The following is a 27,850-nucleotide window of genomic DNA, read 5'->3' on the forward strand; positions in this document are numbered from 1 at the left end:
AAAATGAAATAATAATGATAGTTTACCCAAATAATTATTCTAAACTTTAGTAAATAAATGTATACGAGAGGGAGAGAAAGTAGTGGCTGTAAGACGATGGTGCCAAAGTCCAATTCAATTCCATCATGCATTCCATTCGGGAAAACACAGTGATGCATCATCATGGCTCACTTTCTACGCCACCAGTCTTTTATCTCAACAAGTGTGCGGAAACACCCTCGCCTGCACCATCAAACCAACGCTCCCATTAAGCTACCTAACCATGGCAAGAAAAGAGCAAAAGGCAATGGCTGTCTGGTGCAGTGCTCTACTTCTTCTTATTCAAGCTCGATGTCGTCGGCTAAGGCAAGTGTGGAGCTGTCTGGAAAAGCAGAGGAAGATAATAATGGAAGATGGGAAGACAAAGAGGAGCAGCAACCTTTGTATTTGGCAAGTGAGAATGGATGGAAAGTAAGGAGATTGGAGGAGAATCAATACGAGACACGGAAAGTTGCTCAGATTCAGGCTGAAGCCTTCCATCAACCAATGCCTCTCTTCGATGATTTATTCTTTCGGTTCTTCAAGGTTTCTTTTCCTTCTTCCTTTACTCTTTACTCTGATTTCTTTCCATGTGTGTTTGGTCTAATTATGATTTCAGTCCTTCTACTATGTTAAAATGTAGAATTTTATTCCTTTAATTTAATTTCCTTCTTATAATTTGGATCCTCTATTTATATAACGTTATTAGTAGGTCCAAATTAGACCTTAAGCATTCCATGTAAATTTATTATCGATAATATATGAGCAGGCAAATGCATGAATATCCCAAGTTTAAATGCTGCATTAATGTAATGGAATACTTAATTAAGGATTTTTTTTTAGTTTTACTCCTAAATATGGAAAAATATAAAACAGAAAATAGAACAAATTAAGAGGTTTAATGCTATCATTATTTATTAACAGGCGGAGGTACTGGCAGGGCTGATGTACAAACTTAGGAACTCACCTCCAACCAGGTATACAAGTAACTTCTCTTAGTACATGAATGCTAATCTAATTAATCAAATATATGTGTGTGGTCGGAAACAGGTATGCATGTTTAGTGGCGGAGTCTCCGTCGGATGCCAAGCTGGTGGGTGTGGTGGATGTCACGGCGTTACGAGACAATGACGTTCTTCGACACCTTCACGGAACCGAGGAATATCTTTATGTTTCGGGACTCGCTGTTTCGAAATGCTTTCGGTAATAATGTTTCAATGTGTCTTTCTCGTTAGATTGTTGCGGTTGAAAGTGAGCTATAAGCCTATAACTATGGTTGATCAACAGGAGGAGGAAGATCGGTAGTTGTTTGCTGAAAGCTTGTGAGGTGCTGTCAGTTTTATGGGGTTTCAAGTATCTTGTCCTTCGGGCTTACGAAGACGACTCCGGCGCTCGCACATTGTACGCGAACGCAGGCTACCGGGTCGTCTCGGGTGATCCACCATGGACGACTTCTTGGATTGGGAGAAGGCGTCGTGTTCTTATGATCAAACAGTGTAATTTCATTGATCTTATTAGCTCTACCTTTCAGTCATAACAAGGACTAGACTGGAAACACATTATATATATTGTTCTTCGTAGCAGGAGAAATAATAGTTAAATGAAAGAACGTTGAAAGATGTCATTTTTTCCCCATCTTTCACTACTAATTTCATGCTAACTTTGAGAAACCTCTGCCCTACCTTATGCTACTATAATTATGGTCAATGATATCGGTAACCAGCCAATAGAGTCAAGATGCCTCCGTTACCCTTCCATAGCGTCGAGACGATGATATATTCTTCTGAAGTTTCTACATGAGTCGTCATGCTCCCTTACATTCTAGACAGAATATTGATAAAATGGTTTAGAAAAGGCTTTGCATCCACCTGTAACGCTTCAACCGTTACATAATTAATATATCCACAGTTAGCATTGAGAGCCTTAACATGGAGAAGTCACCATTCCTAGACATGACGGAGGTGACTCCGCTCGACTATAATGTCGAGGTTCTCGCTAAATAGCACACGGAGAAACCTCTGTTTACCATTGAATTATATCAAATACAAAAACAGAAAAATACCTCTAGGCCTTAAGATGCTACACATTAAAAATCTTTTACAATGAAATCATCACCTCAAGTGTGGATAACTTTCGCCATTCACACAAGGCAAATAAGACTCCACACAAGTGTAGAGACTCGTCAAACTCAACATAACCTCCGGGTAATATTCTAGAGTATTAGCAATACCTCTGCATCCTTGCTAAGAACCAAGGAAAAATTAACCACTATCTAAATGTTGAGAATCTTCCGTCGAATACATTGGTGGTGCAGCGATAACTCTGTCCGGATCCAAAATATCAACGTGAGTCTATAAGGACGTCGAGATCTTCCACGTCATAAATGTTACACACTCCCGTCCACTTCAAATATCAATCGCTCGACAAATAAAGACAAGACTCAAGGACTCACTCAAACAACAAAGTGTAAAAGTAACATGCAGTCATTTTGACTTAACAAAGTTAGAGAAAGTAAAGAACACAAAGAAGCAATGGATGAAGAATCCCCCTTCGCGTGTTCATTTGCCAAGGTGTGACAGCTTCATCGTCCAAGCTTCGTTTGAAAACTTGATCCATTGAAAATAAATTTCTTGCCAGAATGGCAGCCATCATTCGAAAAAGGAAATTGGAAGAAAGAAAGAACTGTTACCGATCTCCTCTCTTTCTTTGTGTAATCCGACCCTTTAAAAATTAAAGACAAAATCCTTGATTGCTTTCCTTAAATTAATCTCCTTAAATCACACTGTCTTTATTCCCTTTCCCTTAATTTGTTTCATTGAATTCGATCTCCTAAAATACAACTCAAAATCTGATCCTAATCTAAATATTGAGAACTGACAGGCTGGCTGATAGCTGGATGGAAATGATGGTTGGCTGGATATTATAATGAGTAGATCTTTTCTTCCTCCCTTCAACTTACCTCGGCAACTTAGACTCTAGATTTCCCCTTTGTTTCCATGGCGATCACACTGATTCCTGCGTACAACACTACAAAAACAACCCTACCACAAGTGACATCATATTTTAATATTTCAATAACGCGTAAAGATAAACTTTAGAAATGTAAATGTAATAAATAAATACAACTAAATGTTCTTGATTTCAACCAAACATCCAAGTAAATAGATATAAAATACATCTTTTTTACATAGTTAACAATAAGCTCAGAAGATATAAAGATACTTGAAATAGACAAAGAACAAGAGATCTCACTAAGAACTTGTATTAATAACCTTGAATCAAACCCTAACTAAAAAGAGGAATTTAGCAACTCATGGAGGGGGATAGGCGACAATGGTGTAATCGACGACAAGAAAAAAAGGAATAGTAAAATGACATGTTGTCTATCTTCCCTTTGTAACTATTTATAGTAGAAATCATTTATATCAATGAGGATAATGAGTTGCATTAAAATACAACTCAAAATCTGATCTAATCTAAATATAAAATAAAGATAGAAGTGCAATTTGATAGAATTCTTTTTCTCTAAATTTTTGTCGAGGCGTGGACACACCTTATTCAATAAGTGCTTTTGCCTTGTTCGATATAATATCTCAAGTGTCCAAATCCGACTAAAACTTTCCTTTTATGCATGAATTATCCTTTAGTCGTCCAAACACCTGAAAAAAATCAAATAATCGTCAAAACAAATACTTGGAGATAAATTATAATATTAAAACATAGAAATTTATATATGAAAATCATGTAAATATTTGACTTATCACGTGTATCAATTTTACCATTGAACTTTTAAATAGTTTACTTTTTTATCACTATAATTTCTGACCGTCGTGGACAGCCAAGCATCGCCCGTTATTAGTCATATTTCTTGTGAAAGATCAGTACCATACGTTCACATTTTACTCCTATTTCTTCTTCTAGGATCGTCAATTTAAAAGTTCAACGTATTAATATTTCGATATCTTTCAATGATTGTTCGCTGAGATTAGTTTTAAGGTATGTTGGTCGCCTTCTCGAAAGAATGCTTCTCACTGTTTTGATTTTCAAACAAGCATCCCAAATCCCGTAAATCTAAGAAAGTCTTCAAACATAAAAATAGATAATTTTTTTGTTTAATTTCGTATATTTTGAGTGTGTTTCATTTAAAAATAATTCTATAAGAATGGGGAGTGAAATGCGAACGTTTTAGTATCAATTTTGCCATTAAAGACGATCGGTGACGATTGGTGATTGACTTTCAACGAATGTCAAAAATTGCAGTGCCAAAAAATAAATTATTTAAAAGTTCGATAGAAAAACCGATACACCCTAAAGTTCAGTATCTAAAATGATGTTGTTTTTTGCATCAGAACAATCATATCAAAACGACATCGTTTTGGTATAATAGGTTATGTTAATAATTGTTAGTCATGTCATTGTCTCATTAGTGACTTAATATTAGTTTGACATACTTAAATGTAAACTTAAAATTTTAATGTTATAATTGATAAAATTAAAAGTTTAATGATAACATTAAAATGTCATCAACTAGTCTAGTTGGTCGCTCTTCTAGAATTAAACGTCATTTATCATTTGCAAATTGCAAGGAAGCAAACACGTAGACTTGAATTAATTCTTCCCCTCTTAAGTCTTAAATCTCCTATTTTACTATCCTTCAGTCAACTACAACCATTTACATTCTTTACTCATATTTCAGCCATGTTCGACCATTTATATATTTTATTATAATCTTTGACAAATCTACCGAATCCTACAATGAAAGATAATTAAATAAAAGATGGTCCATAAAAAAATGATAAGTGTAAATGTAGTTGAGTAAAGTGTGAATAATTGGAATTGAAAATCTCTTAGATCTATTTGATCGAATAGTTAAAAATATTTATATTATTTCATTTTATGTAAATTTCAATCTTCACGTTTATCTTAAAAATAATATTTCTATTTATTTAAATAAAGATAAAGTACACAAATGGTCTCATAACTATGTAATGTCAAGCATCACTAAAGATATCACACTTTTATATCATATATGTACGGATACTAAACATGATTTCATTATCATACAATCATATCATCAATACTTATATAAAGAAATTATTACAGAATTGGTCGAGACTTTCTTAACATAGTTAAGATACATAGTAACTTATTTTAGGAAATAATAAGCAAAGGGCATTATTTTGGGAAAAAATATTCCCCACATGTATTATTCCGGCCATTATTTTAGTATCTTCTAGTAATTTTATTTTTATTTTCATTAGTTTTATATTTATTTATTTATTTTAAAAAATTAAACAAACTCTTAATCGTTTTAAAGAATTAATTTGACTCTCAAACTCGACTAAAAAAATTAATTTTGCTTATTTATTATGATATCATTCACTACGAACCGTCATGTCAATACTATAAACTAGTATATTAATACCGTGAATTGTCACATCAACACCATGAATCAACGTTCGATTTCTCTAATCAAAGAATCAATTTTTTTTCTAATTTAAGAATCATATCAAGTGAAAAGAATATAAACCATATTGAATTTTTTGAAAATTTTTTTAGGACGTCGAGTAGTATTAAACCACAATTATTATTCTAGGATGAAGAACTTGCGATGAGGGAAGCGGTCATAAACTTATGCGCATCCCAAATTTGATTTTCTTTACTTCGTTTGTTTTTATTTGAATTAAATAGTACTAAAACAGAAAATAAAATATTGAGATAATGACAAATTGCCATTAATTTAGTCTTACTTTACTAATTTATCTGTTAAAATATTGTGGTGAAACACATAAAAGGAGCATTATATAATATATAAATATATATATATATATATATATATATATATATATATATATATATATATATATATATATATATATGGGGTAGAGGATTTTTGAATCATATTGTCCATTCAAATTTTATATGCGACGAGATCAAAGTCGCTTTAACTTGGAAGAGCCAAAAGTCCCCGGATCCTAAAAGCTAAACTTGTTTTCAAAATGCTATGGGACTTGTTTGTAATTAAACGCTTCACCAGGGGCCAAACCATTTCCTTCTTTTCTTAAACTCATAAACATATTTTCAGAGTCCTACCCAGAGGCTGAAAGTCAACGTGCTAAGTCAGCCCTGTATTATATTTTTTTTCCAGATTTAGCAAAGCCTAGCGGAGAATTGTAGCAGCAGCAACAACAACAACAAAATCTTATTCACATATGTAATAGAGTAAGGATAGTAGGTTGTCTTTAACATCAAATTGAGAGCAGTTTTCGAAAAAAATTTCGACAGTCAAAAAAGTAAAAATAAAGATAAAGTGTAATGTATATATAAATAAATAAATAAATACATAGTTGAACAATCTTCATAAGCTTTCTTCATATATGCGTCTGTAATTGAAGTAATCCCTGCAAATAAATCCCTGCATAAAAAATATCTGCATATAGACAGAAACGTAAGACCTGACTAAATTTAAAAAGAGGAAACATGAAAGAGAATGATATGCAGAAGTCAACGATAGCAAGCTACGAGAATGAATAAAGTCAAAATGAGTTAAAACTAAACTAAGACAACACTACTCCGCTACCTTAGTTCTAAGCCTTCATAAATACTAGTGGATAATTGTAGGGCATTCTTAATTTGACTATGGATGAAATCGAATTAATCATAATTAAATTAATTATTTTTTAATTATTAATTTAATTATTTTTAAATAATTAATTGAATTAAATAAAGTTTAGTTAATTAAATCAAGATCAAATTAATAATTATTTTTAAAATTTTTAGTTAGATTATTTTTTATTTAATAAAAATATTTTTATTTGGATTAAAATTTACATGGATTTTGAAAATTTAATAAATCTAATGTGATTAAAAATAATTAAATTTTAGTTTTTAATATATTCGAACTTAAAAATACATGTAATACATATAATATATTTAATATTTTTGACTAGTTTAATAATTTAATCAGTTTTAAATTAAATTAACTGATAATTAAATTTTAAAAAAATTCTTAATTATTTTAATTGATCTGATATATCAAATCTGGATCCGTATGAAAAAAACTCGATTGCACCGTCGCCTTACTCATTTGCGTCGTCGTATTTGAATTAGGGATCCATAATTGACCCTGAAAATTCAGACATTTATTAGGATTTGTTTTGGGATTTGGATAACTACCATTTACATATTTTAACTATAATTTGTAGTAAAACAGATCAACATAGTGACATCAATTATTTAACTTTTTTAATATGATACTTAAATTTGATATAGTGCTCAACTTTTTACTTAATGAAGTGCTCGTTTTTTTTAAAAAAAGCTATTAAATGATTAAATAGTTTTAAATTTGTAATTTTTAAAATATTATAAGAATAAAATATCAATATAATTTGAAATAATAACTTTTAATTGAAATATTGAATTCATAAGGACTTTATTTTTACTCTTTTTACATTAAATATTAAAGTTAATAAATTTAAATATGTAACCCATAACTAAATAAATTCAAATGCAGATAAGACTAATTAAATTTAATATAATAAATTGAAATTTTAATTTGATTAACACAAACAATAAATTAAGTATTATGTAAAAAAATAAATTCAAAATTTAAATTGAATTTATATATATATATACGCCCGACTCATTTTCATCACTATTCCCAACACACTACCTAACCTTAGATGTCTGTTTCCTAGACTTATCCCCACACTCCCAACTTTTTCTTTGGCATATATGTACAAAAATAATACTCCATAAATTAAAATAAATAAAAAATATATTATTTCATTATTTCTGATTTCAAAATTAGTTCTCTTCCTCCTCATGCTCCTCTTCTTCTTAAGATTAGTGTTCAATTGACAAACAAAACTTCACTTGATCCTGCATACTGTTGTTCCATATTTTGACTTCTATCTAGCTTCTTTTTTTGTTGTCGCCTATTATTATCTTACCTCGTCATCGTAGTATACAAAGTCAAATTTCTGTTTTGCGGTTTTCGGGCAGTGTTGAAATAGAGTTCTCCCGACTCTTCTAAATTTGAGAATTAAGGACTACCGATTCGCCGATTAATCGGTTTTTACGACGAAGTATGAGGCGATGAAAGGTCAAAGGATAATGGGGGAATAGTAATTTGGGGATTTGATTGTTGATAGTGGAATTTTGAGAGGGAAGGAATGTCGAAAGTGGTGTGCGAAGGATGGATGGTGAGATATGGACGAAGGAAGATCGGGCGATCTTTCATACACATGCGATATTTCGTGCTCGAAAATCGGCTTCTAGCTTACTACAAGAGAAAGCCGCAAGTTAATCAGGTTTTTTAATTATTTTCTTCGAGAGTTCTTAATTTTTCTTAGGGAATTAAACATGTTTTTGGAGGATTTTATGCTTCGTTCAGGTTTAGTTCGCTATCTTTTTGGACCGAAGAAAAGAGAAGTAGCTTTTAGAACTTTAAATTAAATGCAGTTCTGTCTGATTTAACTTTTATTTTAGTAATGGAACAGTTGATGACTTGTTGCTGCAATTCTTTATGTAATATCATGAACATCTTGTTGATAAAGCTGTTTGATATATGTAGATTCATACTGTATGGGAAAAGGAAAGCAGAGGACTACTTATTTTTGTTTTCTCTGAGAAATATTTCTGTTTCTTTTGACTATTGTTTCTGTGAAATGTGTTCCTATGTTCTCTAAATTTAGGTTCCAATCAAGACCTTGTTGATAGATGGAAACTGTAGAGTGGAGGACCGAGGCTTGAAGACCCAACATGGACATGTGAGTTGTTGTCGCAATAACCAGCATTTCTCTTGTCACTGATTACTATTGTGTGTTCTATTCTTGTGATCTAGTGATTTGGGAGTGTCCTTATTCATAATTGTAATGTTTATATTTTGTTTCAAACATTTTACTGCTCCATTCCTGTTTTTCTCTCTTTCTTTCATCAAGAGACTCATGCACGCTCTCACTTGCTGTCTCAGTGTATGATTGATTGTCCATGTAATCCTAATTGCAAAATGTAATGTTCAAGTAGCCCTTATACTCTGGTTCACAGTGAAATGTGTTCCTTTAGATAAAATAGCCTTTTGTACTTCATCTTAACTTATGATCTATGTTTTGCAGATGGTTTATGTTTTGTCAGTTTACAACAAGAAAGAGAAGTACAACAGAATCACGGTTTGTAGTTTTTTTTTCATTTTATAGAAATTGTAACTGAATGGATATTCTTTGATGCTTAGTAGTCTGAGTTTGCCTGGTTAGTTATTCAATTTGACATCTTCTCTCTTAGGCTCTTAGCTGCATCAATTAAGGAAGGCTGTAGGAATGCAGTGTTTGCTGTAGCTGAATTACTTATTGCATGTACTTGACAAATGAACATTGGTATTTCTGTTACATGCAAAGGGACTTAAGTCACATTAGCATAGATTGGTTTTACCATCTAAGACTATGCTTGGAGTCTGCTTTGATTGTGCTTGATGGTTGGGTTTATTCCTAATTAAGTTAGCCTCTCTATAGTAAGGATATAACTTGAATATATGGGTATATGGGACTGGAAACTTTTAAGGATGGAACTAGAGTAATATCTGTTTTAGAAGTGATATTACTATCTGCTTCAGTTTTCTCCCATTGTGCGAGCATATCTTACACATGTTTTGGATTTGCAATGTGGCCTCTGTGATCCATGTCTGCATTCTTCTTTCTAGATGGCAGCATTCAACATCCAGGAAGCCCTAATCTGGAAGGAAAAAATAGAGTCTGTAATTGATCAGGTGCATATTTAACACTTAATTCTTGCTTTCTTTCCATGTTGTGGATTTGTGTTTTGAAATTGATTATCTCTCACCAAATCTGTTGAATTGTTTTGGAGTCACATTTTTCGTTATGAAGTGAATATATTGTCTGCATATTATCTGTTACCATGAATATTTTGACTTTCCTTTCACATTTTGTTTTCATGTTCAGCATCAAGATTCGCAAACTACAAATGGCAACAAATATGTTTCTTTTGAATATAAATCTGGAATGGATGATGGGAGGAATGCTTCTTCATCGGATCATGAAAGTCAGTAAGTACTCTATTTGCTGTTGACTGTGCATGTTGATATAACTGAATGTTTATTACTTTAGTGGCGACTCGGGTGAGCTACAGTTCAACTACCTCAGTGCATTGAAGTCTTTGGATCAAATCCTCAGGGTAGAGCATAATTGTCATTAATAAGTGGGGGAAGATTAGAATATTATTTGTGATAAAAAGACGTATTGGGTTTTGTGGGATTTCATGTCTTAAATTTTCTAAGTTCTGTTTGCAATTTGTACAATATAGCATAGATGAATTATACAAATATTTCATGATTGGAACAGGTAAATACACTCATATTTTAAACATCAACCCAAGTCATTTTAGTAATATTCTGGTTAGAGTTGAATATCAAGTGGTGCATATAGTACACAGGTACACAACACGAACATGGTGACATCGAGACATCAATTTCTAGAATATAAGGAAATGACATGACGTTGATATGGATTTGGGAATAAGAAAATATACAAATATTTATTAATTTTTAATTAAAAACTAATATGCATTAAAGTTCTTCCAAAATGGATAGAATTCTCTTCCAGAAAGTAAAAAAGAAATTGTTAATACAAAGTTTCAAGGTTATTTTATTATTGATTTGGATATTTAGAGAAATTTGATCCAATAGTCTTCTTATAAGCGCATAATTTTTTACCTAATAAAATTTTAAGCTCATCTAACCAAACACCCATTTGATCCCCAACCCCATATACTCAACTTCCATCAATTTTCTGCTCGTAGTGCTTCACATGTCTTTTAGGTTAATGATAAGACACGTGATTAATGATCCTTGGCAAAACTTTTAATTTTCTTATTTTTTTCCCCTTAAGGTTTAGTGCACCAGAGGATGAAGATGATGCTCCTCCAAAAACTTTGCTTAGGAGAACAACAATTGGAAATGGTTCACTTTGTTTCCTTTTGTCTTCTACTTTTCACTATTTCACTCGATTATCAAAATCTCAATATTTCTATAAAATGTCAGGTCCTCCAGATTCAGTATTGGACTGGACACAGGAATTTGACACAGAACTATCAAATCAAAATGCCAACAACCAATCATTTTCTAGAAAACATTGGCGCCTCCTTCAATGCCAAAACGGTTAGTTTTTTTCATTGATTATTCCACTTTGGCTTTAAAGTTAAGTCCAAGTCAAAAAGTAATATGTAGTGGAGGGGTATTTAATTACCTCAATACTGAAGTGGGATTGGTGGATCCTACTGAATACAATCATTTTCTTTGATATGGCAGGACTTCGCATTTTTGAAGAGCTTCTTGAAGTCGATTACCTTGTACGGCAGTGTTGTTTCATTTCTTGCTTTGTGCCTTGCATTTATTTATTTATTTTTCAGTGCATAAACATGTTTTGGGTGTAAATGATAACTTATGTTTTCTTTATATAGCCAAGGAGCTGTAGTAGGGCGATGAAGGCAGTAGGTGTTGTGGAAGCTTCGTGTGAGGAAATATTTGGTCTTGTAATGAGCATGGATGGAACTCGATTTGAGTAGGTTTCCTTTCCAATTAAATATTTAAGTTTAATTTTTTTTAATGCATGAAACAAAAGTGCATAGCTTTGGGTATCCACACAATTTGTGAGACCTTTTACTTCTACATAGTTTGTGTACTATCCATATTTCATATTTATAGTATTTATCCTTCTTCAGGTGGGATTGTAGTTTTCAGTACGGTAGTTTAGTTGAGGAGGTGGATGGACATACAGCTATAATTTATCACAGGCTTCAGTTGGACTGGTTTACTATGTAATATTTTCTCTCCTATTTAAATCATTTATGTTTATGGTTTTATTGTATTGATAATGTATCTTTTGAAGCATGCCAGCATTTTCGGAACCAAAATTGTTAGAACACAAATGGACTCCCTTTTAGCTTGTTTCTTTGTTTTAATGCCAACTTTGATTATTGAGAATATATTTTATCAAGTCAGTGCATTCAGAAAATCCCAGAAAGGGACTTGTTAGGCCCAGCATGCTGGGTGTGTGTAAGCATCAAAAGAAGAAATGAGGAAAGATGAAACTTAACTGTATCAATAAAATACAAGGAAAAAACAGAAATACCTAGCAAGTGAGAACCGAAATAACGAAAAAAATCGAGTGTGGAGGGCTGAGGATGTGCTGGTTTGTTTACAAGAAATGAAGATTTTTGCATTATGGGAGTTTCCCCACTAGCTTTGGTATTTTGCAGAAATATTGGCTTAGTAATCTAGTGTGGGTTGTCAATAAGATTGATGAAGACTTGATGGGTTTTCCATATAAAATTGATTCTTAATTGTACGATTAGTTACACATAAGTATGTTAAATGTTTGTTTCTAGATGACAAAGAAGGATTTTAAATTTTTACTTTACTATTAGGAGAGTGAGCCACCTACTGTTGTTATCCAAGGTTTATTATAACATTGTTCACTACGTTGAGGGTTGCTTATGCAACCTTGTAGAATATTTCTAAATATTATGCTTCAGTTTCCAAAAGATCCCACCTCCTCTTAGCTCATGAAGTATGGAAACTTTTCTAGTTTATGGATCCATTTTTTGCAGGTTTGTCTGGCCCCGTGACCTTTGCTATGTGCGTTATTGGCGCCGAAATGATGATGGCAGTTATGGTAAACCTTTTTAGATTTGCTTATTTATTGATCTGCTTGCTTATTTTTCTAGTTTCTGAAATTCCCCCTTTTTCTTGTTTTTTTTATTTTTGCAGTTGTATTATTTCGTTCTAGGGAGCATGAGAATTGCGGCCCACAACCAGGACATGTGCGGGCTCATGTGGAGAGTAAGCTCTATGTGAATGGCTGTGTTGAGACTTAAAAGATGAGTGTCTGATTTGGTTCTAATTTTCTCAGGTGGAGGGTTCAACATTTCCCCTCTGAAATCTCGAAATGGGAAGCCTAGAACACAGGTGCAGCATCTCATGCAGATTGATTTAAAAGGATGGGGTGTGAATTGTATTTCATCATTTCAGCAACACTGTCTGCTTCAGATGTTAAATAGTGTTGCTGGTGAGATTCCCCCCCCCTCTATTTTGCATGTTAAAATTTTGCAGAATTCTGAAAATTTGACATCACATTGAAATTAGGATTCTTTTCCTTGTTTTCATGGATGACCTTTTTTGTTCTCATTATTTCAATCAATGAAAAGAAAAAGGAAAATATATTGTTTTTATTGTGATACCTGTTTTACAACTTGATTTCGCACACCTGTCCAAGTGGACAACTTGAAGATGAAAAAGGAAATAATGGTGCAAGCGGATGTTAAGAGAATTCCATTCCTATCTTGTTCGTTCCAGTATCAGTCTCTATTTGTCTACCTCTTTTAAGATTGTTGTTTACCTCTTATGACAGGATTGCGTGAATGGTTTACCCAAACAGATGAAAGAGGTGCACCTCCTAGAATCCCAGTTATGGTCAATATGGCTTCAGCTTCAGTTTCCTTGAAGAAAACTCAAAAGATAGATGAGTTATCTGTTCCCCTCACTGCTTCTCTTGATCAAATGAATGCTGCAAGCCGAAACTCTTTGTTGATGGATGAATACTCCGATGAGGATGAAGAACAAATGCTTGAAGCAGAACAAGAGGTTGTGTTGCCACGATCTTTATAAATTTTCTGTTTGACTTGTTCCTAACTACCTATGGGTTTCTTATTTCCCTTAAATTTTCAGGCATATCCTACTAAAAGTGACTATGATATCAAGAGAACAGGTGGGTCCTAGTAATGTTACATTGGTTTGTTTTATGTGATTGGTAAGATTTTTAATTTATAGACTGACTTCTTATCTCAATATACAATATATTTTCTGAATTAAAGCCCTGGAAGAAGAACTGGTTGAGAGAATTGATTTGTCATGCTTTTCTGGTAATCTACGGCGTGATGACCGTGATAATTCTTGTGACTGTTGGAGAATATCGGATGGTAACAATTTCAGAGTACGTAGCAAGCATTTTTGTTACAACAAATCAAAGGTTAGAATCTTGTGCTTATTTCTTCTGTTAACTATTTTTACATCCAAATTGATATCTGAAGTCTTGGTTATGTTATCTTTTCGCCCTATATGCAATGAAGATTCCTGCGGGAAAGCATTTAATGGATCTTGTTGCTGTTGATTGGTTTAAAGACACAAAAAGAATAGATCATGTTGCCAGGCGTCAAGGTTGTGCTGCACAAGTGAGTCTTTTGCCTATTTAATGTTTGTATCTGGTGGGTATATTAAGTGATTTCAGCTGCACTTGATATGCATGGTTTCTCAACTCTGCAATGTTGTCCAAACCTTTACTAGTAATCATGGTGAACATTTTATTACATATGGAATCTGGTTGCACTGGATTCACTTATATTACCTTGCTGTGCTAACTCCACAAGCTGCATAGTAGTTATTCAAATTGGATTCTGGTATGCAAGTTGCATATCATAATTACTTGTTACGTTAATCGATTAGGTTGCAAAATTTTTCCATTTCCCACCCAATCTGCTTCCTAAGTCTTCAACCTAGGACATCAAACTTCTGTAATAGTATATTTAGAATAGAACCCGTAAAGTTTAAACATATTCACATTTTTTATTAGATAAATTATACCCGACATTATGTACAAGCTAAACATGATACCTTTTTTTTAATGGAAACAATGAAGGATAAACTTGATCCAGTTGATTTAGTAAAAGGAGCTTCAAGTTAGGTTAATGTGGTTAGATTATTACTGTAAACATGATACCTTCTTTTTTCTGGGGGAAAAAGGGAACGAGTAGGGAATCATTTAACTTACAAAATCATGTTTTTCCCTGACCAAGTTTCTGTGGTTGCTTGTTTTGGATCAAAACTGATGGTTCACCTGTATTTCTTGTAAGACCCTAAGCATATACCGCTTAAAGTTCTTCTTGTGTTGTCACTGTCAACTTTATTGATGTAGGAAATCCATTAATTCCATTATGGAGTATATTTTATTCTTTGATTCTTTGTCGCTTCTTTCTTTGTAGGTTGCTTCAGAGAAGGGGCTTTTCTCTTTGGTCTTCAATGTTCAAGTAAGTTTTCATAATGCAGGTGATATCTTAGACTGATGGTAATGTTGAGTGTATAATGTTGAATTTGTTTCAGGTTCCTGGCTCAACACATTATAGTATGGTATTCTATTTTGTGACAAAGGAACTAGTACCCGGATCTCTTTTGCAGCGATTTGTTGATGGCGATGATGAGTTTCGCAATAGTAGACTGAAGCTTATTCCATCAGTACCAAAGGTATCTTTCTTCATTAGTTTGATAAATGTTCAAATCATGGTGATTGAGTCAGTTGGAAGCAGTCTTCATTTTAATTGTGCTTCCATAATTCTTGTCTTTTAATTCTTGTTGTCTATTAGGCCTCAACACTTTTTCATCATAGAAACAGTAAGTACATTGGACCAAAGAGCTCCTGTACTTTAGGAACACGAAGATTCCTTTTGGGAACTTGATTTTTAATAAAATTGGCTTGTAAAGTTAAAGTTGTGTAAAAAAATGCTTGCAAATCTAACCTTCTTGGTTATTTTCAAATTTATGGATTTATTGTGCCTATTTATTTTTGAATTTGAACTTCATCTTCTTATACCTTTCAAATATATAATTATAACTAATTTATACTTGGTGTGTGCATTTCATTCTCACAATTTGAACTTCATCTTCTTATACCTTTCAAATATGTAATTATAACTAATTTATACTTGTGTGCATTTCATTCTCACAATTTATAAAGGTTTTTAACATGAAAATACATGATTTTTTTTGGTTTAATTACCTTTTAGGACCCTGTTAGTTTCAAAGTTAAGCAACTTGGCCCCTCCCATAGTTTCATCCTGGTTTCGTCCCTGGGTTGAATTAATGTTGAATTTGCTGATTTTCTTGGTCTAGTACTTTTTTGCTCTGAGACAGAACTTATGTCGTTTTAGTAATCTATGTTCAAACAGTGCTTCAACTCACATGCTAGTTTTCCTGCTTTCTTGTTTCATTTTCTTTAGTCTGGTGTTAAGGTTTTGAGATGGCCTGAAAGTCAAGATTGGATTATTTTTACCCCCCCCCCCATATGATTGTACTCAGGGTCTTGGAAAATGTTGCTCAACCTAAGTTTCAGCAAAAGATGACGACTCTTCTTCTGTAGAAACTCATCTTTTTCATTCAGACCTTGGTAATATTTTTGTAAACTATGATTGTGATGTCAATTTTTCAAAACCATATTTTGAAAGAACGGTCAATGGATTGCTACACCAGGAAGCAACCATGAAACTTGAAGCTATGAAGGGCTTCGTGGATATTTTAAAATCAACGAGAGACTGGATGAACAGACAGTTGCACAATCTAGATCCTTATTCTTCCAATAGGTTTGGAACGGTTCATAACAGTCATGAAGTTGGAAGTATCCCCATGGCAATTGTGAAAGGGGATGAGCCTGCTGAAGGATCAGATCCTCTTTCAGAAGCTTCTGATATTCCAAAAGAAGAAAGTACAGAACCATCTGTTACTGAAGTTGACACCAAAGAAGTGGAAAACAATGGATTTCTTGTGGTTAAAGATAGTGACTGTAATGGTGTTGAGGTTCACAATGTGGAAGTAAATATCTTTGGGGTTGAAGTGTTCTCTCCGAAACATTTTTCAATCAGTTGGGCTCTTGATCTAGAAATGTATGTTGAATGTGGTGGAAGTTATAAGTGTGAGGCAGCCCGTCTTCGGTTTTTAGCCTGATTACTATTTACATTAACGTTTTTGCCCTATCATAAATGAAAATGTGGGGATTGTTTATGGATTAAATATTATGGTTAGTTTTTGTTGAGAAAAAAAAATGTGAGTGGGGGTCAGTCATTGCGCCTTAATACTATTTCTAGCTTTGCTCCTTTGAAACTTGTTCTTAATTCGTTGGCATTGAATTTTACAGGGATCATGGATTGTGCGGCAGAGTGTTGGTAGCACCCCTTGTTTGTTGGGTAAAGCAGTTGATTGTAATTATATTCGTGGTCCCAAGTACTTAGAAGTAAGCATTGTTATGATATTTTTTAATACTTCAATGTTGCATTAATCGAAGGTCTTCTCTTTTTATATTAACTCAACATGATAATAGTGGAGCTGCAAATGCTTGTTACTGATATGGGTATTCTTGTTTCTTTCACTCTGTAGGTTGATATTGACATAGGCTCTTCTACGGTTGCTAATGGAGTTTTGGGGCTTGTCATTGGTGTAATTAAGACACTGGTGGTTGACATGGCTTTCCTTGTACAGGTATGAATCTTCTAAAACATCAGTTATCTCAAAGCTCTATATTGAAAAAATATATGCTTTTAATATTGATTGCCGAGCAAAGGGATTTAATAGGAAGCAGCATAAGCTGAAGCAATCAGTGTTGCAGTACACATTGCATTCATTATTAATGGCATGCAGGGGAAATGAATATATCATATTTACATGAGGGGGTTATGCTTTTTTGGACTTGGGTTGTAATTTTACCTCATATTTATGGGCGAACTGCTGGAGTCATAGGGCTGTCTAGGGCATTGCCCATTTTTTTACTTAGAATGCTCCAGAAATTAGACATGGGGCATTAACTCATAGTTGGGATTTTTTTATTCACTTGTGTTGTATGTATGTTGGCTTGAAAGTGGTGTCACGTCCTCTTTCTCCCCACAGGCAAATACGACGGATGAGCTGCCAGAACGGCTAGTTGGTGCAGTTCGTGTTTCTCATATCGAGCTATCATCTGCCATAGTTCCGAAGCTGGACGTGGACACATCATGATTGTTCTCTATAACAGCTGATATATTCATATGAATCATTTGTTCTGATATATTCATATATCATTTGCATTTTCTGTCATTAACAGTAACAGGAAGATGCCCCTACTTTTTTTACCAGTAGTGAAAGGAAAACGGAATTATAAGGTCGGCAGGCTTGTTTATACTTTTCTTTGGTTGGCTTTTTGTTAAGAGATATATCAATCCAAAAATACACTGAACAAAATGGAACATCATCAAAAAGGATAAGAAGGATGATGGGATTGTTAATGTCATCATTTTATCTTATTCTATAAATGTCGTGAAAAGTATTGCCTTTTAGGCAACTTGATTGCAGTTGGATTCAGTAAATCGATTTAGAACTTATTCAAGACCCATTTCTTCAGGCAAAAGGATTAAATGGTGGTAAATTTCGCATTCGGTATTCGAATTTAGCAAATATTTATATTTGGGGTAGTATATTTAATTTAGATTAGGATGATATTATTTATATTTAATATAGTTAAAACTTGTCAAAACTGTTTTTAGTTTTACAAAAAATATTTCTTAAAATTGTACATATTTAAAAAAATGAAATAATCATTAATCATAAGTTTGTGGTATCACTTGTAAAATTATCCTTGTAAAAAGATTTTTATAAATCCCTTCTAAAAGGACAATTTATAAATTTTATATTAAAATTTGTTTTAATGATGTGACATTATCTTATGGTGACATGTAAATATTACCATCAAGTTTTTAACGATATATTATCAAAATGAAAACTAAAATAATTTGTTAAGTATGATTTTGAAAAAAAAATAATGTTAAATACCAAAACATAACAAAAGTAATAGTCAAGTACTAAACAGAAGAGACAACAAGCTAAGTTTTTAACTGTTTTTCTTCTTCCAGAAAAGAAGTTTGATTTATCGGGCATTTCCACCGTCATATTTACATGATGCTATGGCGGATTGATATGTGCAGTGGTGCAATTCTCAAATGTCAAGCAGAAGGGAGAATATCCAAGGCAACTTCCTTGAGGGATGGCATTGTTTCCTGCTGATGCACACAAAAGGACTCATTCCCCACCCTTTTAAGCACTCTCCAAGGTCCTGGATAACATCTATTTCAAAACCAACAAAAGTTGTTCAATTTAGTCGTAAGGGGGAAAAATCTAGAAAATTCCGCAAGAAAATAGAAGTTAAGGTAAAATACATGTTTATACCTCAACTATTACTTTTATTTCGTTCCGGTCATCCAACTATTTTCCCCCTCAAAATCATACATAACATCTAGTTTTGGTTTTATTTTGGTCATTTGTCGTTAAAAACTAACAGTGACGTTGACATGTCACCATAATAATGTCACGTTATCATTGAAAAAAAAGTCACATTAGCAGTCCTGTTAATATGTTAACAATGGGTGATCAATATGAAACCAAAATGTGACGTTATATATGATTTTAAAGAAGAAAAAAGTTAGTTGGGTGACTAAAACGAAACAAAAATGATAGTTGAGATATTAAACGTGTAATTTACTCTAGAAGTTATGAAGCAAACCTGAAGAGTGTCCCTCCATTTCGTCCCTTAAAGTTATGTATGTAATATACAGTCTCCATCATGGGCAGGAGGGATTTGGTCAGTGCTGCCAGCTTAGGATAGAAGAAGGATGGATAATCTTGGCTCATTCAAGGACAACTATTCTTATTATGGGTGATTATATTGAATTCAAAAGGTAAAATCAGTCCTCAATATTTGCATAATAATTACTTTGTCTCATATTAACTTTTTTAGAATATTTTAAATTTAAACATTTCAGTTTTTGATTAAAATAGCTCATATTAAATAGAAATCGTTAGTTGACAAATGATGAACACCTATTATTGGCGTGGTATTTTCACACGTATTTAATTGATGACATGGTATGTGCCTCATTACCCAAAGTGATGACGTTATATGTTCCACATCATCAATTACAACATGTAAAAATGCCACATCAACAACATGTGTTGACCATTTGTCAGCTAATGGTTTTCGTCCAACAAACTATTTTGACTAAAAATTGAAATGTTAGGAGTTAAAATGCTCTAAAAAAGAATAAGGGAAACGTAAGTGGCTAATTTCATCATTATGCCAATTCAAAATTAATACGAACTACATATGATTCACCGAGGGAAGGATACACCCAGATCTGATACGGTCGAGTTCTCCGTTGAATATAATCAGTTTCCTGTTGGTGTTCATTACAGCTTCCTTGTAAAGCTCTTCCACCACAATCATTTCTGCATAATGCATAGCCATAAGATACATAAGCTTCATGGAGTTGCACATAAAAAAAACAAACAAACATGGGATGTTCAAAACTACCGTTAACGTTAAAATAAGGATAACCAACGAGGAACAGTTCATCGTCCGGCTTTACCCTGTCTGCCATTTTCACTTTCTCTCCGAAACCGAAATCCTCGAAGAATGAAGGTTTCGTTAGGTAGTCGAGTTTGAAATAAGCCCCTTCAAACACTTGTCTTGCGAATTTAACTTCGTTTGCCTCTGGGAAGAACTGAAAACTTACAGCAGAGGTTCATACACATAAATCATGAGCTCTAAAGGGTCTTCTAACATGACATAGTGTTGTACTAACTTTGGCATTGGCACTTACTATTCTGGTTCGTGTCGCTTTCTCGGGAGTTACTAAAATGTCGCAAAATTCACGAATCAACTGCATACTTTCGGTCATTTCATTCCCTCCTTCGCCGTCGCCTGATGCGTATTTCACATATAATCAGAAGAAATAGAAGGGAAAAGAAGCATGAAAAGAAAAAGAAAAGACAACATAGAGTGAAAACAACCTGGTACAGATCCAAGTCCAGCTGTTGGGAATTCAATCTCCTGTAATAGATACTTGTGTGTCACAAACATTACAGGGAATTGTTCAATTATTATTAGTGTGCAGCTATCTCACCATCAACTGTTTTCCATCCTTCAAAGCCGATTCAGTTGCCCTTTTTGCCTGTTATTTTACACATATTGTCCAAAGGAATAAATATGTTCATACTGATTTTGGGAATGAATGTTTAGTACAATTAGACTCAGAACACAAATTACATCCATACATGTGTAGGCTGAAGCATTGAATTACATATAGTAAGATACACAGACTTACTTGTCTAAGAAGGTCATCGTAATCATCGGGGAATGGCGTATCGAATCCGATCGAGGTTTTCCCCTCCTCAGAAACTGAACGACTAATAAACTTGATATTCCTTGAAGAACCCAAATTTAGGGGAAAACCGATTCTCCCTTTTATACCACCATTTGTGTTAGCTTCTGCTTCAGTCCAATGGCTTCTGCAGTGAAAAACCTACAATTTGGTACAAATTTATGCAAAAAATGCAGCTGATTGAGGATAAAATATCAATATATCAAAAGTTCACTTGATTTTCAGTCATTTTCAACTATACCGTGAACAGCAACAAGAAATTAATCAAAGAAAAAGAAGAAGAAAATGAGTTTCTTCATAAATTAGAAGCAGAAGTTTAAGTGCTTCAATAAACTACTTCAAACAGTAAACAATGAAGGGTTTGTTTAATTACCATCCACTGCTGGGCTGAAGACACTGCAAAACCAGGAGTTGATAACAGCATCTCTTTCTACTTTCGAGACCGTTACGTTCGTTGTTAAAAATCAGTCACAACCTTTTATTTTATTTTATTTATTGTTCTCATCACCCTCACTGCTCTCTATCTCTAACGTGGAGTGTTCTGTACCACTCACTGCCGCTTTTCTATTTTCCATTCTATATTTATCTTCCTTTAATTTAAGCCCTTAACTTGGAATTCAATACGTTTAAGTACAAAATAAATCTTCAAATTATATTTTTTCAAATAGTTTAAAATAATTATAATATAATATTTGTTCAAATTACATATGGCATTGTTTAAATAATAAATATTAAATATGTCAAAATTAAATCCTATTTGATTCTTTTAATACAAATAATTAAAGTAATTCAGTCCAGAGATTAATTTAAGTCAATATTTATATGATAGAGGTAAATGATAAATTTCATCAACCATATAACACTTCAAATTGGATCTAAGACATTCGATGAATCAATAAGATTATATTGAATAAAAATTTAAATATATATATATTATGCCCTTAATATTACTTATAAAATTATTTATTTCTTTTAATCGTACATTAAACAATTATTTTTTATATAACCCACACAAATAAAATATAAATAAAATTTTTACATTTATCATCAAGTAATTATTTAATACATTAGCATTTCTTCTTTTAATTTCGGTTTATATGTTCTTATAAATAACGCTTCATGTACTCCTCAACCGTTGTGTATTTAATCTCTGGGTAAAGAATGGACGTTTCTTCGACTTCATCGCCGATTTCAAAATTGGCGAGGCATCCCTCATAACACACGTGATAATAATGTGTTAATCCAACTTGCTCTGCATAATCTTGTTCTGCACCCATTTCATTAAATTAAAATAAAATCATCACTGTTCATCTGAATTTAAATAATAATAATAATAACCTTTCATTATTGCTAGGAACTCTTGCTCGGAAATGGAAGACTTGAGCAGCTCTTTGCCGATCAATTTCTCCCATATCTGCACCACTTCCCTTTGAGATAAGATGTTCTCTGCTGGCCTTATATACACTGTTTTGTTTAGAGTCCGAGGGTCGTCAATGGTTTTGATGCTATATGTTGCTATATCATCTTCATCAACATATATTGCTGCATGCCCAAAGTTTCATTAAAACAAACTAAATACATAAATAAATGTACATCGATCATCTTCTTCGTCTTACCCTTTTGATTGCCATCTCCATGCAAGCGAACATGGTCCCTTGAAGGAAGGATAAAGCCAGGTTGACACAGTCCACCCAGGAAATAACCGGCAAAGCAATTTGCAGAAATATAAGTGAAAGGAATGCCTGCTTCTTCAATTGCTCTCCTCACCACCATTTTATCATCAAATGTCACCCTTCCCGGTTCCATTGCATTCTCCATTCTCGCTGGATCCGTCCCAAATTCCGATGGCAGGAATCTCTGTTGCATTTCTTACAATATCACATCTCTATGAAACCTACAAAGCTTTCTCATTTGTATAAATATATATGTTTGACAGGCGTAGGCGGGTGCTAATACCTTAATATTTCCAGCCTCCTTGATGGCGTCAACAAGCTTGAGTTGAAGCAGTATTTGGTGGGTTCGGATATGAACTCCGGATATTGCACAAATGACAACGTCCACTAATTTCACCGCATTCACAAGGCTTTGGTGGTCGTTAAAGGAACCGGTGACGAGATGAGCTCCTAGCTGCTTAAACCATAACAGCAGTTGCACCTTCTCAATATCAACACCAACCTCCTTCCTCTGTAGCACATAAGTTTGGTGACCTTGTGCTAAACTTGCCTTAACTAGACGCTTTCCCAAGTACCCGGTTCCCCCGACGATGAGCACTTTGCTTTTCATGGCCATCAATATGATCTTTTCTTCTCACTTTTACACTAATTGATCTCTTGCCTTTCAGATGATCTCCTGTAGGGTTTTCTAAGTTTTTTATACCATTAAATTTACTTAGCTTTGGGTTCACAGTCACATTTATACTTTTGCTTCAAGCCATATAATGCCTTCGTTTTATTACTAATTTTCGTAGCTGGTAAGGTGAGATATTGCCGATAATTCAATCAACTGTTTTCAACGGCCGGTAAGCCAACGAAGACCACACTATGCTATTTAATTTTGTTTATATATGTTAGGTTGATTTTGTAACTGAATCCATATTATTTTCAATTTTAAAATATTGATCTCAATTAATTTTTTTAATATGATATTTAAAAAAATAATTATCAATATCTAATTCATTGGTTAATTAATTCAAATTAGGTCTTACAAAATCTCATCATGGGAATATGACTATTCTAATTTAACTTATTACAATCACAACACTATGATTCAAACATTTGACTAAACTTAAAATGATCTAACATCACATTCTATTTTTGTTAGATCAACTAATAATTGATGATTTTTTTAGATTCTCTATCGGTTGTTAACGTAGAATTTTTGTAAAAATAGAATGATTTTTAGTCCTTAAAATTTATATTTTAATTAATTTAATTTTAGTTTTTTTTTAAATACATAAAATCTGATTTTTTATTAAATCATAAAAATTCTAAAATTGAAAGAAAAAAAATAGAAACTTCTAAAACACAGATTTTTAAAATATTATTTAAAAAATCAATTTAACTAATTAAAAAATTATAAGATATAAAATTTCATTTGAGTTTTACAAGTCCTCGACCAACAAAAAAAAAAAACTGTATACCATTGTATGCTCTTGCCAATGCGATAACCTGAACAGCTCATACACTCAACAATGACCTTCAAATCTGAAATTGCTAATGTCGAGTTTCTCTTCACTTAATTGATTGACTCGAACTATTTTGAGCTAATTAGATTAATTTTCTTCGTCATTGGAACTAATTGAACTATCATATTGCACACTCGTCAAGATAAAATTTAAATCGAATTGTTTATAATATGAAATTGATAAAACTTTTTTTAAGCCTTTTTACATTGATTCGCATGAGGTCGTGAATAGACGCCGATTTTAGGTTAGATGAAACGAATTTCTAAAATTTTAGGAGAGAGGGAATTTATAAAATTCTAGATGGTGAAAATATATTATCAATTGAAAATATAAAGAAAATATTTAAGATATATATTAATTTAAAATTTTCAAAGAGACGACTATCTCCATCCACCTTTTTTATCCATCTCTACATCAAGTTATGTGTGAAGACTAGTATATCTTTGCGAATTCCGTAACGCATTTGAGATGCTCTTTGATTATGGTGAAAGAGGGGTAACTTTAGTTTATAAAGAAGAGTTGATATTTTTTTTATGCTTTATTTGGCGGTCTCAATATTTTGGGTTGGTAATGTAAAAAGATTATTTTCTTTATTGGTTAAATATTTTTTTTTTAAATTTATGATTGACTTACTAGGCCATGTGCCCTTCCCAACTAGGCCTGCACAGCCCTCGACGAGTTCATATGGCCCAAAACCAGCCCAACAGTTGCTTCAAGAATCCAAGCAAGTATCCAAGTATGATTCGGAGTTGACCATGGCTTGACCAGAGGTGGAGACCACGAACCATCATATAGTTTTGCATGGTGGAATCCTATGATTTCACCGCAAGTCATCCATGCTTGAGACGGCTTAATCCTTAGATGGTGATAATATCATATCAGGCCCGTCCTAAAAGATGGACGGTATTGTATTGCATTTAGTTCTTAAAATATTTTATAATAATAATTCAATTGTTAAATTTAAAATTATGAAGGATTTACGGTGTCTTTTTTTTTATCAAAATTCATTATATAAAACGATTAAAGATATTGTCAAAATCTTTGTCTATAACTTTCTCTATCACTTTCCCGAGAACCAAACAAAACGTTTGTTTTCCCTTCGAACGAAAATATCGTTAGGGCAAAAAGATTGTACATGGATGGACATGAATGACATTCATGTGTGAGACCCCTAAATTTTAATTGTGACATATCATAGGTCACACGTATAAATGGACGGGCCTCGTCCAAACCTATAAAGCTAAAACAAAAAAATGTATGGAGAAGTTACAAGCATTAGGTTATGGAGAGAGGAAAACATCTGAAGGGAAAAAAAGGAGCATTACGATCGGTGAATCAAAGATCCTAACAGTGGAAATGTTTCCCACAGTAATGTGAGCAATATGTTTTAAAATCAATGATATTAAACGATGGATGATAGTGATCAAACACTTAAAAGTGTTTTCACTAGGTCTAAAGAGATCCAGTTGAGCCGATCTATGAAAACAAATGCTAGAAAATGAAAACTTAGGGAAAAAAGTTTTCACGTGGGAGAAAAAAAACTTGGGTCGTATTTAGATCAATGATTTAAATAGCAGTCCACTATTAAAATAGTGGTCGTTATACAACAATAACAGTATCATTCGAAACTGTTATTGTATGACCGTAATAACATCCGTTGTATCTATAATTGCGATAAATATAATGCAATCGAAAACACGATCGCAACGGCAATTTAAATACTTAATTTAGTTATAAACTGAAAAAAGAAAACAAAGAGAGATTAACGCGTATAAATTATTTTGTCTGTTTGATTTGCAGATGACAATAGACAAAACATAAAACTGAACTCGAGGAAACTGTAAAAATAAATTCATAACTACATTGTTTTATTTTTAATTTAATCTCTTATAAGAAAACAAGCGAGGCTGAAGCTCGTTTCCATTTACAGCAACAAACTCATAACTATCTTTGGTATTTAGGTCAAAATTTATGGAATCTCCTCCAGCTTTAGGCTTAACGTCTTTGTTTTCTTCTCTTTCTCCTACTCCATAATCTTGCAAATTAGCAGAACATTTGGGTTTCATGGGCATCACATCAGTCATATGTTCTGCCTTTGATTTACTGTCTGCTTCATTCACATTGTCCATGAGAGCCAAGTTGAATTTTGTTAATTGTGCTCTTGTTTCATCTACATTCCCTCCACGGTTGATATATAATGAAACACTCTTTTGTGCTTTCTCCAATATTGCCTGCAAGTACTTCCCTTGAGCCTCTATCCTCATCTGCAATTTCTTCTGTACCTACAGATTTAATCGAAAATCAGAAGCTCGAAACAATCGAATTCGAAACTTGTATATGTTCCTTCAAGGGAATAAATGAACCTCTAGTTGCTCTTGCAATGTCTTTTGTACTTCCATCTGAGTCTTCAGTGCCTGTGCCATTGGCATTTGTCTGCTGCATTTGCACATCAGTTAGGAATTCAGGTATGGACTGAAAGGGGCGGCTCAGGACAGTCACCCCTAAAATTTTCAAATATCATATATTTTAGATATTTTCTTTATATTTTCTATTGATAATTCGTTTTCATCCCAGAATTTTATAAGTTCTCGTTCCTCTAAAATTTTAGAAGTTCAACCCTAGACATGAAATTCTGACACAAAGTGAATTAGGTATTGGTAAACAGAGGTAAGATATAATTTGCATTTTACCTTTTCTCATTGTCAGCTCTGGGTGAATTGGTGATGGTCCCTGAAGAATGATTGCTAAATTGTACATATGAACTCCCTACATCACCGTTCTCTTTGTTTTGGTCTACTGCATTTGGCTTCCTTGACTGCTGTCCTAGTCTATATTTCTATAGAAAGAAAAAAGAAAAAAAAAACAGGATTAAGCAAATTTTGATATAAAATTTTCAAAATTATTGAAAAATATACTGAGAACATGAAACTTTTTTTTTAAAAAAATTAATGCCCATATCTTTGTATACCTGTAAATGGCTCTTCAAATGGTATAATGTCAAGCCCTTCATGCCCATCAGTCTTAGGACAGACTTTGGAGTTGCTTCTGTAAACAGAATTTCTCAATCAAATGATGCTAATTAATTCATGAATGGCTAATGCATATGACATTGTTGATTGCTATATCCTCAAGATTCAATGCTTTTTTAAACACAATCAACCGTAAAAGAAACAAAAAATGGAAGAAACAGAGGAAGAAAGACTAACTGTTAGGACCACCGAGTTTGGTTACAGCGTCGACGAATCGGTCGTGAAGATCAGCCGTCCATCTCAGCCTGGGCTTGGGGTCTCGAGTCATCACCACCCCATTTTCATAACCATAGCTCCCGCTACCGCCGCAAGCACCACCGTAGCTTAATCTCTCCATTACATCAAAGTAAACAAAACCACTTCAATTCTCTCTTTAAACCGAAATTGTGATGAATATCCAAATCCAAAAAAATGTCAAACAGAAAGAATAAATAAGAACATGAACGCCAAAAATGTCAACTTTTTTGTTGTTTTAACTTCATTTATATATATATATGTTTTTTAATGAGAAGTGGGCGGTGAATTTTATATCTATATTTGAAAAGGAAGAACATGCAGAGGAAAGCTCGGCGACGAATCTTAGAGCAAACAAACATGATTG

At 33.2% G+C, this 27,850-nt stretch overlaps 5 protein-coding genes across 9 annotated transcripts; 2 read left to right on the plus strand and 3 right to left on the minus strand.

The window, feature by feature from the left end:
* Positions 1–147: 147 nt before the first annotated feature.
* Positions 148–26,646, plus strand: LOC120164209. Its single transcript, XM_039173971.1, has 6 exons — positions 148–564; positions 943–995; positions 1,069–1,221; positions 1,306–1,561; positions 2,893–2,898; positions 26,629–26,646. The coding sequence occupies exons 1-4, from the start codon at positions 163–165 to the stop codon at positions 1,553–1,555; spliced, it is 858 nt and encodes a 285-aa protein (XP_039029902.1). The 5' UTR covers positions 148–162; the 3' UTR covers positions 1,556–1,561; positions 2,893–2,898; positions 26,629–26,646.
* LOC120164205 (protein ENHANCED DISEASE RESISTANCE 2-like) lies at positions 7,848–18,157 on the plus strand. Of its 3 annotated transcripts, none has more exons than XM_039173962.1 (22): positions 7,851–8,330; positions 8,715–8,789; positions 9,135–9,188; positions 9,716–9,781; positions 9,975–10,078; positions 10,920–10,990; positions 11,072–11,188; positions 11,339–11,379; positions 11,491–11,591; positions 11,752–11,847; positions 12,640–12,704; positions 12,800–12,871; positions 12,942–13,097; positions 13,440–13,672; positions 13,757–13,796; positions 13,903–14,057; positions 14,158–14,259; positions 15,067–15,111; positions 15,185–15,325; positions 16,989–17,084; positions 17,228–17,329; positions 17,735–18,157. In XM_039173962.1, the coding sequence occupies exons 1-22, from the start codon at positions 8,193–8,195 to the stop codon at positions 17,840–17,842; spliced, it is 2,178 nt and encodes a 725-aa protein (XP_039029893.1). In that variant the 5' UTR covers positions 7,851–8,192; the 3' UTR covers positions 17,843–18,157. The 3 variants fall into 3 exon arrangements, with proteins under 3 accessions (XP_039029895.1, XP_039029893.1, XP_039029894.1); XM_039173963.1 differs by having other exon boundaries at positions 15,260–15,325; XM_039173964.1 differs by lacking the exon at positions 11,752–11,847 and having other exon boundaries at positions 7,848–8,330.
* LOC120164206 (protein LOW PSII ACCUMULATION 3, chloroplastic-like) lies at positions 18,718–21,515 on the minus strand. Of its 2 annotated transcripts, XM_039173965.1 has the most exons (9): positions 21,410–21,515; positions 20,980–21,177; positions 20,779–20,826; positions 20,666–20,705; positions 20,476–20,576; positions 20,187–20,376; positions 20,003–20,101; positions 19,380–19,497; positions 18,718–18,943 (listed from the first exon to the last, which is right to left on the minus strand). In XM_039173965.1, the coding sequence occupies exons 1-9, from the start codon at positions 21,458–21,460 to the stop codon at positions 18,823–18,825; spliced, it is 966 nt and encodes a 321-aa protein (XP_039029896.1). In that variant the 5' UTR covers positions 21,461–21,515; the 3' UTR covers positions 18,718–18,822. The 2 variants fall into 2 exon arrangements, with proteins under 2 accessions (XP_039029896.1, XP_039029897.1); XM_039173966.1 differs by lacking the exon at positions 18,718–18,943 and having other exon boundaries at positions 19,493–19,557; positions 19,979–20,101.
* LOC120164207 (bifunctional pinoresinol-lariciresinol reductase 2-like) lies at positions 22,110–23,373 on the minus strand. Its single transcript, XM_039173967.1, has 4 exons — positions 22,993–23,373; positions 22,653–22,893; positions 22,375–22,578; positions 22,110–22,303 (listed from the first exon to the last, which is right to left on the minus strand). Exons 1-4 carry the CDS (start codon positions 23,323–23,325, stop codon positions 22,140–22,142), a joined length of 942 nt encoding a protein of 313 aa, XP_039029898.1. The 5' UTR covers positions 23,326–23,373; the 3' UTR covers positions 22,110–22,139.
* On the minus strand, positions 26,021–27,837 carry LOC120164208 (myb family transcription factor PHL11). 2 transcript variants are annotated; one of them, XM_039173970.1, is made up of 5 exons: positions 27,427–27,837; positions 27,189–27,265; positions 26,911–27,056; positions 26,584–26,653; positions 26,021–26,496 (listed from the first exon to the last, which is right to left on the minus strand). In XM_039173970.1, exons 1-5 carry the CDS (start codon positions 27,584–27,586, stop codon positions 26,095–26,097), a joined length of 855 nt encoding a protein of 284 aa, XP_039029901.1. In that variant the 5' UTR covers positions 27,587–27,837; the 3' UTR covers positions 26,021–26,094. The 2 variants fall into 2 exon arrangements, with proteins under 2 accessions (XP_039029901.1, XP_039029899.1); XM_039173968.1 differs by having other exon boundaries at positions 26,023–26,502; positions 27,427–27,834.
* Between the last annotated feature and the right edge of the window lie 13 nt (positions 27,838–27,850).

This window comes from Hibiscus syriacus, unplaced genomic scaffold (assembly GCF_006381635.1).
Source record: "Hibiscus syriacus cultivar Baekdansim isolate YM2019G1 unplaced genomic scaffold, ASM638163v2 tig00111506_pilon, whole genome shotgun sequence".
Classification (NCBI taxonomy): Eukaryota; Viridiplantae; Streptophyta; class Magnoliopsida; order Malvales; family Malvaceae; genus Hibiscus; species Hibiscus syriacus.

What these genes read in the sequence shown, in the direction of transcription:
- LOC120164206 (XM_039173965.1), bottom strand. Translation starts at nt 21,460, where the DNA reads ATGCTGTTATCAACTCCTGGTTTTGCAGTGTCTTCAGCCCAGCAGTGG. An exon ending in ACGATGACCTTCTTAGACAA is followed by an intron (nt 20,827 to 20,979) that starts GTAAGTCTGTGT and finishes GTAAAATAACAG; the next exon opens with GCAAAAAGGGCAACTGAATC. An exon ending in AAGCGACACGAACCAGAATA is followed by an intron (nt 20,377 to 20,475) that starts GTAAGTGCCAAT and finishes GTAAGTTTTCAG; the next exon opens with TTCTTCCCAGAGGCAAACGA.
- LOC120164209 (XM_039173971.1), top strand. Translation starts at nt 163, where the DNA reads ATGGCTCACTTTCTACGCCACCAGTCTTTTATCTCAACAAGTGTGCGG. An exon ending in TATTCTTTCGGTTCTTCAAG is followed by an intron (nt 565 to 942) that starts GTTTCTTTTCCT and finishes ATTTATTAACAG; the next exon opens with GCGGAGGTACTGGCAGGGCT. An exon ending in AGGAACTCACCTCCAACCAG is followed by an intron (nt 996 to 1,068) that starts GTATACAAGTAA and finishes GGTCGGAAACAG; the next exon opens with GTATGCATGTTTAGTGGCGG.
- LOC120164207 (XM_039173967.1), bottom strand. Translation starts at nt 23,325, where the DNA reads ATGGCCATGAAAAGCAAAGTGCTCATCGTCGGGGGAACCGGGTACTTG. An exon ending in AGGAGGCTGGAAATATTAAG is followed by an intron (nt 22,894 to 22,992) that starts GTATTAGCACCC and finishes GAAATGCAACAG; the next exon opens with AGATTCCTGCCATCGGAATT. An exon ending in GTTCCTAGCAATAATGAAAG is followed by an intron (nt 22,304 to 22,374) that starts GTTATTATTATT and finishes AAATGGGTGCAG; the next exon opens with AACAAGATTATGCAGAGCAA.
- LOC120164205 (XM_039173962.1), top strand. Translation starts at nt 8,193, where the DNA reads ATGTCGAAAGTGGTGTGCGAAGGATGGATGGTGAGATATGGACGAAGG. An exon ending in GAGAACAACAATTGGAAATG is followed by an intron (nt 10,991 to 11,071) that starts GTTCACTTTGTT and finishes ATAAAATGTCAG; the next exon opens with GTCCTCCAGATTCAGTATTG. An exon ending in TTATTCCATCAGTACCAAAG is followed by an intron (nt 15,326 to 16,988) that starts GTATCTTTCTTC and finishes TGAATTTTACAG; the next exon opens with GGATCATGGATTGTGCGGCA.
- LOC120164208 (XM_039173968.1), bottom strand. Translation starts at nt 27,586, where the DNA reads ATGGAGAGATTAAGCTACGGTGGTGCTTGCGGCGGTAGCGGGAGCTAT. An exon ending in CAAACTCGGTGGTCCTAACA is followed by an intron (nt 27,266 to 27,426) that starts GTTAGTCTTTCT and finishes TTCTGTTTACAG; the next exon opens with AAGCAACTCCAAAGTCTGTC. An exon ending in AGAGCTGACAATGAGAAAAG is followed by an intron (nt 26,654 to 26,910) that starts GTAAAATGCAAA and finishes CAAATGCAGCAG; the next exon opens with ACAAATGCCAATGGCACAGG.